This window comes from Lotus japonicus, chromosome 2 (assembly GCF_012489685.1).
Source record: "Lotus japonicus ecotype B-129 chromosome 2, LjGifu_v1.2".
In the NCBI taxonomy this organism is placed as follows: domain Eukaryota; kingdom Viridiplantae; phylum Streptophyta; class Magnoliopsida; order Fabales; family Fabaceae; genus Lotus; species Lotus japonicus.
Genome location: NC_080042.1, coordinates 26,343,267 through 26,352,670, shown reverse-complemented (window position 1 = coordinate 26,352,670; position 9,404 = coordinate 26,343,267). Strand labels below are relative to the sequence as shown.

Genomic DNA, 9,404 nt, shown 5'->3' with positions numbered 1-9,404 from the left:
TTATTATTATTATTATTATTATTAGTGATGTTGATGATGATTTCTTATTTCCTAATTAAATCGTACATAATGACTAAGCCTAGCTTAATTAAGGTTTAGTTGAGTGCTTAGGGCAAGATTAAGTGCATGTAAGTGTACACTTGTCCTCATCCATGGAAGCTTCTGGAGCACTTGTCATGATGCATGGCTACCCACTTACACTTGTCACCATGCATGAGTTTCTCTTGCCACATGTTTTATTGCATGGTTTCTTTAAGACACTTGTCCAATCCTTTCCTCACTCTTTGACCAATTTAAGGGAGCCTACTTCATCTCTGGTATGTCAGCTGCACTCTGCACGAATTTGAGCCCAAGGATCAGTAGAAGAATTTCCCACTCTTACCCTTGAAATTGCTAACTTTACACTCTGCCTTCCTTGATCATCTTCACGAAAAACCACCTTCAAGAACCTCCCCAATCTGTTTCTGGACATGTTAGGAGTGAATCTGGAAATTTTGAGCGAGTTCTGAGCACGTTTGGACCGATTCTGGGCAAGTTCTCACTCAGTTTATCAATCTGATGAGTTTTCCGGCGAGTCCACTAGAAAATCAGCAACTTTGAACGCATTTTTCTCTCAACCAAGACCTTCGTTCGTGACACTTCGACCACCGACGTTCCTGCCTCGACGAGACGAATCCATTCCTGCACCCAATTCTGCTCCGGCGACTGTCGCCGCCGTACCTCCGTCGTGTGCATCGTTTTCTCCGGCGAGCTTCTCGCCGGCCGGAATTTGCAGAAAATCGCAGAAACGCGTTTCCAGGTCCCATTTGTTAGTGAATTTCATCATCCCTAGGGTTTTCAACATACAGAAAACCTAAGCCAGGATCTTTAATTTATATGATTCTCACTAACTTTAAAGGGAGGAGATGACAAACCTGAAGTCATCCCAGAATTCATGAAGAAGTCCTTATGCTCCTGAATCTTTTTCGAGTGAATCACCATTTTGGTCCCTAAGAAAGTAGGCACCGGTCATATTAGTCCCTAGAGATCATTAATGGTTAAAAAAATCTCTGTAAGTGTTGACGTCGGTCATAGTAGTCCCTATCTAAGTTTGGGCGTTAGGCCCTGGAACGGAAAGTGCCCATGTGTCACGTTATGTGCCACGTAGGTTTCAATTTTGTCCCCGACGTTATCAATTTAGTCCCTAGGTAATTAAATTTAATTAAAATAATGAGTTAAAAAAATAAAAATACCAGAATAGAAAATCTTAATTAAAAAAATAAAAAATAAGCCAAATAATTAAAAAATCATATAAAAACTTAATTAAAAAAAATCACATCATCAACTTCTTCCAAAGCTTCAACGGGTAGATTTAGTACAAAGAGAACAAAGATAATTAAAAAGCAACATTAAAGGAGACTAAGAATTAAAGTGCAGCAAAATGAAACTAATAAAAGGAAGGGAACGAATGTTGTAGCAGCTTCAGCAGCATCACGTCCCTCACATATTAGCAAGTCATGTGTGTTGTACTTGAAAGCCTCTCCATGAAATTCACAGCAACACAACAAAACTGCACAAAAATTAAATTAACTGCACCCCAGAAAAAAAAGACAAGTGCAGCAGGCCTTAGCTCCAAAATTCCTCACAACAAGTGTCAGCCGAAAATTACCCAAGAGACAATTGTGTCATCCATCCAATTTGTCACAACACCCTGCACCTGATATGAAGTATCTGCAACCCAGAACACAAAACAAAAGTAGCAATCCACAGCTCCCAAAGTCCCTCACTGTAACGCCCCGATTTCTCGGACGTCACGAAAAACCAAAAATCATGATTTTCACAAAGAATTTTCGCCGTCCATTTATTAATCTTCATTAAATGACAAAGATCCAATTATTACGAAAGTTCTCAGCGTTAAATATAAATCAAATAAACAAACGTGCGAGTAAGGAAAACGAACGATTGATATAAATCCAATAACTGAAATAATGTACGGTGGCCACACCCATGTGTGTAAACAAAACCACCCTAGTAATCTGACAAAATTGTTTACATTTGAAAATCAACTACAAGTACTTCAAAGTAAAATAAAAGCTCCAAAAATAAAACAGCGCTCTCAACCCAATCAAGGCCACTCGTTGCAGTCTGCATCTTCTCTAGCCCACATGTTGGAAGGCTCCGGCGTCTCCTCTCCTGGCTTCGGAAGCTCAACTTTCATGTCCAGGTTCCACTGCCTCAATGCCTCCAAGCTCCACCCAAACCCTAATGGTACGGGATCCATGAGTCCCTGATTCAGCTCTTGCTCGGGTGGTGCAATGGGGCTCACCGGCTCCTCCTTCGGCACCAAAAGTCCCTCTGTCGGATTCCGGTACTCGGAAGTCACTGAAGGCTCGCTCCCCTCGCCTGACTCGTAGCCTGGCCCCTCACTAGGGTCCGACTCCGAACCGCTGAGAAAATCCATCCCTAAGGGGAGTCCAAAACGGAAGGGTGCGTGAGGAAACCGAATCTTCCCTCTGATAGGCTGAGTCTCAACAATCTGCCCAGCTTGGTCTCTTTTGAAGATGGTCGCGCCGCCGACGTACACGTTCTTCTCCTGGCGGTAGTCGACACCCCAGGCCGTGTCCTCATCAAAACTATGGAGATAAATCTCCCAGTCCTGATCCACTAGCTCCTTCCGGATCACCATCTGTTGGCGTTAAGCGCCCAAACAACAAATAGCAAATAGAGAGGGTCAACTTCTGACTCTCAAATATCTCTAGTCTCTAGCATGTTATAGACAATATAATATCATCATTAATCAACAGAACATAACTAAAAGGTTAATCACATAGCCTAAGTTTCAGTTAGTCTATGCGTCCTCACTTTTCACACAACCACCTTTCACCTTGGATCCAACACCATTCGTCCAGCAGACGAACAACACCATGAGCAAAGCTCACAACATCATGGTGTTCCTTGGAACGACCACAGCACACCATGGGTCAGACACCCACAAGTCATAACATCACGGTTCAAACCGCATTCACCCTCGCGTGCAAGTTATCCGTTTTGTCTCTAACGGAACCACTGTTCTCATGGTTCATAGTCCTAACCAGACCTATGTTCCACTAATCATAATTTACTTGCATGCGAGTAAACATCATAAAATCCTAGTCTCATGTTACTACTTCAAGTAAATAGACAGGCATTTTATCTCATGTTATTGAAATTAAATAACATCATGCATAATTTCACTTAGCAAATAAGGCATACTTGAACTAGCATACATCAACTAACTAGTTCTATAGCATACTAAGAATTTATCATATTAACTTAGTAATAAATCATACATCATATCATCACTTAGCATAATATTGAATACTAATACTAAGCATGTTATCAACCACACTCGCATACAACTTCACATGCAGGAAAGCAGTAAGACTTCTCTAGACGGAAGTGCCCTCACCTTGGCTACGCTTTCCACGCGAGATCGAGTACGTTCGATCTAACCTTTCCGTGCGCGAACCTGCACGGACCAACAAACTAGGGTTAGAATTTGAAGGAAAAAGGAGCATCATTTCCCCCCTTCAAATATTCGAACCCCATCCCCTAAAACCAAACAATATTTCATCTTCTTCTTGTAAACAAGAAGAAAAAATACTTGAGTTCACTACTTCCCGAAGGAAGCAGAGCTTAGTTACTATAGGAATTATTTCCTATAGAGGTCAAGAAGAACTCTGGAGAGGGAGAGATAGAGACTCACAAAAATTTGGAGAGCTCTGAGTTGTGATTTTCCCTACACTAGAGACTCCTATTTATAGTGGAGGGTGTGGAGGTGAAAATACAATAAAACCCTTATTTTCAGCCCAAGCCCAGGGTTAAAATATAATTTTAATAAACTTTAATTCAAATTAATTACTTAATCACCAAGAAAAATCAAAATATCCCAAGATCCCCTCCAAGATGCCTTGGCCGCCCCCCTCATCTAGGTAGTTAGGATATTTTTCTGATTTTCTCTTCAATTAAACCCTCAAATCAAGGAAAATTGGTTTAAATTTCAAAATAAAGCCCTAAACCCTAGCAACTAGAGTTTTCGGCCACTCTCTCTCTCCTTAACCAATTTTCAAAAATTAAAAACCTTCCATATTAGTTTAAATAAAATCTGAATTTATTTTTTTTTTTTTTTTAAAATAAAGATGACCCAAAGCATTTATTTCATTATAAAATATCTCCAATATCTTTGCCCTTTTAAACCAAATTTTCGGCCAACATAAAAAAAAGGTATATCTCCAATTTTCAAATCCTATCTTCTCAAAATAAATTAATTCAAAATAAAAATCTGATTTAAATAAATTCCCATAACACTTTATATTTATTTAATAAATAAATAAAACTCCTCCTCCAATATAATAGATATGAGTCTCGAAAATTCCCTTTTTGCATATTTTATGCACTACCCAAAATTATGCATGTGCATGCATGCATATCGACTACTCGCGCTTTACGTAATAAATTACTATACAAGCGTTATAGTAACAATTAATCAGTATTTTCTCCTTACTGAAAATAAAACATCGTACTTTATATTATTCTTCAATAATACAAAACATAAATAAATCCCCGGGTCTTACAATACTCCCCCCCTTAAAATAGTTTCGACCTCGAAACTTAAGGGTCTACAAACAACTCGGGATGTGATTTCCGCATTTTATCCTCTAATTCCCAAGTCGCATCGCCCGTAGCTTGATTCCATACAACCTTCACTAAGGATACTTCCTTGTTCCTCAAGCGTTTGGTGCTTTTGTCGACGATCTTGATGGGCGGCATTTCCATCGTTAGATCATCCTTCAGCTGAATATCATCAGGTTCAATCACATGAGAATTATCAGCCATATACCTCCGAAGTTGCGACACATGCAGCACATCATGTATGTTGGATAGGAACGGCGGTAAGGCAATCCTATACGCCACGGGTCCAACACGCTCCGTAATCTGGTACGGTCCGATAAACTTTGGAGTAAGCTTCTTTGACTTGATCGCCCTTCCGACACCTGTCATCGGGGTAACCCGCAAGAAGACATGATCTCCAGCTTGAAACTCCAACTCCTTCCTGCGATTGTCAGCATAACTATTCTGACGACTCTGCGAAACCCTCATCTTCTCTTGGATTCGCTTCACCTCTTCTGTGGTTTTCTGAACTAATTCAGGTCCAACAATCAAGTTCTCCCCATCTTGATGCCAGCACAAGGGTGTACGGCACCTCCGACCATACAACGCTTCATAAGGGGCCATCCCTATGCTTGCATGAAAGCTGTTGTTGTAAGTGAACTCGATCAATGGCAACATCTCATCCCAGCTGCCTTTGTGATCCAGCACACAAGATCTTAGCAAATCCTCCAAGGATTGGATGGTCCTCTCGGTTTGCCCATCCGTCTGTGGATGATAAGCGGAACTCAATTTCAACCTGGTTCCCAAAGCCCGCTGCAAAGCTTCCCAGAAACGCGAGGTAAACCTCGGGTCTCTGTCCGACACAATGCTAGATGGCACACCGTGCAAGCGTACAATCTCAGCAATGTATATCTCCGCCAACCTCTCTACCTTGTAGTTCAGATTGATTGGCACGAAGTGAGCAGTCTTCGTCAATCGATCAACTACAACCCAAATTGCATCGAACTTCCTTCGTGTAAGCGGCAACGCCGTCACGAAGTCCATGGAAATGCTATGCCATTTCCACTCCGGGACATCCAATGACTGCAGCTTTCCTGCTGGTTTCTGATGTTCCACCTTCGCCTTCTGACACGTCAAACATGTCGACACATACTCAGCTACTTGTTTCTTCATCCCAGGCCACCAGAAATGAAGTTTCAAGTCCTGATACATCTTATTCATCCCCGGATGAATACTCAATCTGCTTTTGTGACCTTCATCCAAGATCAGCTTCCTCATTACTGCATCATTGGGTACACAAACTCGTCCCTTACACGCAGAATATTGTCGTTCCCAATAGCGAACTCAGACGCTTTTCCTTGTGCCACAAGCTTGCGCCATTCAATCAACCCTTCTTCGGTCTCTTGTTTCGACTTTATCTCATCCAAGAGTCCACTAGACACCGTCACCATTCCAAAGCTCAGCTTCCCCGGTGCGAGTTCAACATTCAAACTCAGATCACGGAAAGCCTCCAACAATTCTAACTCCTTGACCATCAACGAGGATACATGTATAGCCTTTAGACTCAGAGCATCAGCTACAACATTGGTCTTCCCCGGATGATACTGTAATGAGAACACATAGTCTTGCAGAAACTCCATCCACCGTCTCTGCCTCATGTTCAGATCCTTCTGATCAAACAAGTACTTCAAACTCTTGTGATCACTATAGATCGTGAACGTACTGCCATACAAGTAATGTCTCCAGATCTTGAGAGCATACACTATAGCAGCCAACTCCAAATCATGCGTAGGGTAATTCTTCTCATGGACTTTCAACTGTCGCGAAGCATAAGCAATCACCCTCTTCTCTTGCATCATCACACAACCCAAACCATTATGCGACGCATCACAGTACACGTCGTATGGTTCTCCCTCCTTTGGCAAAGCTAGTACAGGTGCGGTGGTCAACCGCTTCTTCATTTCTTGGAAGCTAGCCTCACACTTCTCCGTCCACGCAAACGGTTGATCCTTCTTTGTCAAATGAGTCAACGGTGCAGTCAACTTGGCGTAATCCTTCACGAAACGCCGATAGTAGCCAGCAAGCCCAACAAAACTTCTGATATCACTTGCTGTCTTCGGTTGTTCCCATGCCAAAACTGATTCAATTTTGCTGGGGTCCACTGCCACACCTTTGCTAGATATGACATGACCAAGGAACTTCACTTCCTCCATCCAGAACTCACACTTTCCTCCATTAGCATAGAGTTCCTTCTTCCGCAACACCTCTAGCACTTGACGTAAATGCTCCTCATGTTCTTCCTTACTCTTCGAGTAAATTAGAATATCGTCTATGAACACCACCACGAACTTGTCCAAGAATGGCCTGAACACACGGTTCATGTAGTCCATAAAAACTGCGGGTGCATTAGTAACTCCAAATGGCATCACGAGATATTCATAATGTCCATATCGAGTTCTGAATGCCGTCTTCTGAATGTCAGCCTCCTTCACCCGAATCTGGTGATACCCTGATTTCAGATCAATCTTCGAGAAAACAACTGCTCCCCGAAGTTGGTCCATCAAGTCGTCTATCCGAGGCATCGGATAACGATTCTTCACTGTCACCTTGTTTAGTTGTCGGTAATCTACACACAACCTGGACCTCCCGTCCTTCTTCTTTACCAACAACACTGGCGCTCCCCAAGGAGACACACTCGGTCGAATAAATCCCTTTGAAGAGAGATCATCCAACTGTTTTGCCAATTCCATCAATTCCGCTGGTGCCATCCGATACGGCGCCATCGATATCGGTCCCGTGCCGGGCATGATGTCAATGGAGAACTCCGTCTCCCTTACTGGTGGCAATCCGGGCACATCCTCCGGAAAAACATCCACATAGTCTTGCATTATCGAGATATTCCGTACATCACTATCGTTTCTTGCTTCCGCCAAGATAGAGTTCACGAACGCCGGTGAACCCTTCTTCAAATGGTACGAATTCAAATAATCCGTAACGCCTGAATCCGGAAATACCACGGCCTTGTTAGCACAATCCAAAAGAACATGATATTGCGCCAACCAGTCCATCCCCAGAATCACATCGAGCTCTTTAAGCCCTAAACATATAAGGTTTGCAAGGAACTTCCGATCCTCGTAAACCAACGGACATTCCAAGCATGCCGTGCGAGTAACTAAGCGATCGGCAGCAGGGGTTGTCACCACCATATCGAAAAGTAACTCTGAGGTTAGCAACCCTATTTTCTTCGCACACTCATCAGATATAAACGAGTGCGTAGCACCCGAATCAAACAAAACCATCAAGGAGATACCAGCAATAGTACACGTACCCTGAATAAGATCTTCAACACCCTCAGCTTGCTTGCCAGTAACAGCAAAGACACGTCCCTTAGCAACTGGACGTCTCCCCCTTGCCGTATTCAACACAGGTTCAGCTATTGGCGCATCAGGACAGTTTGTCGAGATGTGCCCCGTCTTCTGGCACTTCCAGCAAGTAATCTCTTTCCCACATTCATTGGCATAGTGCCCTTTCTCATTACACTTGAAACAAGTAACATCTTCTCTCGGAGTTTTTGCTTCGACTTTGGTAGATGATGTCCTACCAGTTGCATTCTGATAAGGCTTCTTCTGACCAGCCCTACCCTTTTCAGTCTTCCCAGCTTGTTTCTGACCAGACCTGATTGGCCCTCCATTTTCCTGTCGGTTCCCTCGACGATTCTTCATGACCTCAACCTCGCGAGACTTCTCAACCAGTTGTTGAAAGACTCTGACTCCCAAAGGTTTGACGGACTCCTCAATTTCATCCCTCAAACCAATCATGAAACGGTTGCAGAGATACCCTTCATCAACTTGTTCTCGGAAGAAGCGAAAGTACTTCGACAGACTCTCAAGCTTGGCTGCATATTCCCCAACAGTCATGCTTCCTTGTTTCAGTCTGAGGAAACGGTTCTCCATATCATCTCTTGCAGTCTCTGGAAAGTACTTGTTCAGAAAAGCTGTTTTGAATGAATCCCAGGTAATAGCCACCTGGTTAGTCGTCATCAACAGCCTGGTGCTCCTCCACCAGTACTCTGCATCCCCTTTCAGCATGAAGGTAGCGAGATTCACCTTCTCTCCATCAGTTGTGTGCAAAGCTTCAAAAATCTTTTCCAGCTCTTGGATCCAAAGATCCGCTTTCTCGGGTTCAACTTCCCCTTCAAACTTTGGCGGGTTCTGCCGATTGAAATCAGTTCTCATCCTGACCTGATCCTGGTTCAGCTCCCGTTCCAACCTCTGCGCCCTTCTGGCATGTTCTTCAGCCTCTCTCTGAGCTTGGGCAGCGGCCATCGTAACACTAGCATTGGCCTGCTGAGCCACCACTTGGGCCAATTGAGCCATGGCCTGAGCGAGCTGAGCGTTAGTTGGGTCCTGTCTAGGAGGCATGATGTCAAACCTGCTTGTTGATAAAACCACAACCAAACGTCAGTTCCTCAGTCAGAGAGATCATCTAACAGTAAAAACTTTCAACCAAAGCATCATGGCATTGATACTCCACTCCAAATAAGATCACACTTCAAACATCTTAGCAAACAAGTCTACCCAATCTCACCGCGAAGTTTTGAAAACACATTTATCAAACAAAACACCACGAGTTCGGAAACTCGTAAGCCCAAAACCCTTAGTGCTCTGGTTTCTCAACCGGAGCTCTGATACCACAATGTAACGCCCCGATTTCTCGGACGTCACGAAAAACCAAAAATCATGATTTTCACAAAGAATTTTCGCCGTCCATTTATT

At 43.2% G+C, this 9,404-nt stretch overlaps 1 protein-coding gene across 1 annotated transcript; it reads right to left on the bottom strand.

Moving 5' to 3' along the window:
- Positions 1-1,486: 1,486 nt before the first annotated feature.
- On the bottom strand, positions 1,487-9,050 carry LOC130736282 (uncharacterized). The gene is made up of 3 exons (XM_057588123.1): positions 7,958-9,050; positions 1,649-1,710; positions 1,487-1,549 (listed from the first exon to the last, which is right to left on the bottom strand). The coding sequence occupies exons 1-3, from the start codon at positions 9,048-9,050 to the stop codon at positions 1,487-1,489; spliced, it is 1,218 nt and encodes a 405-aa protein (XP_057444106.1).
- Positions 9,051-9,404: the final 354 nt, after the last annotated feature.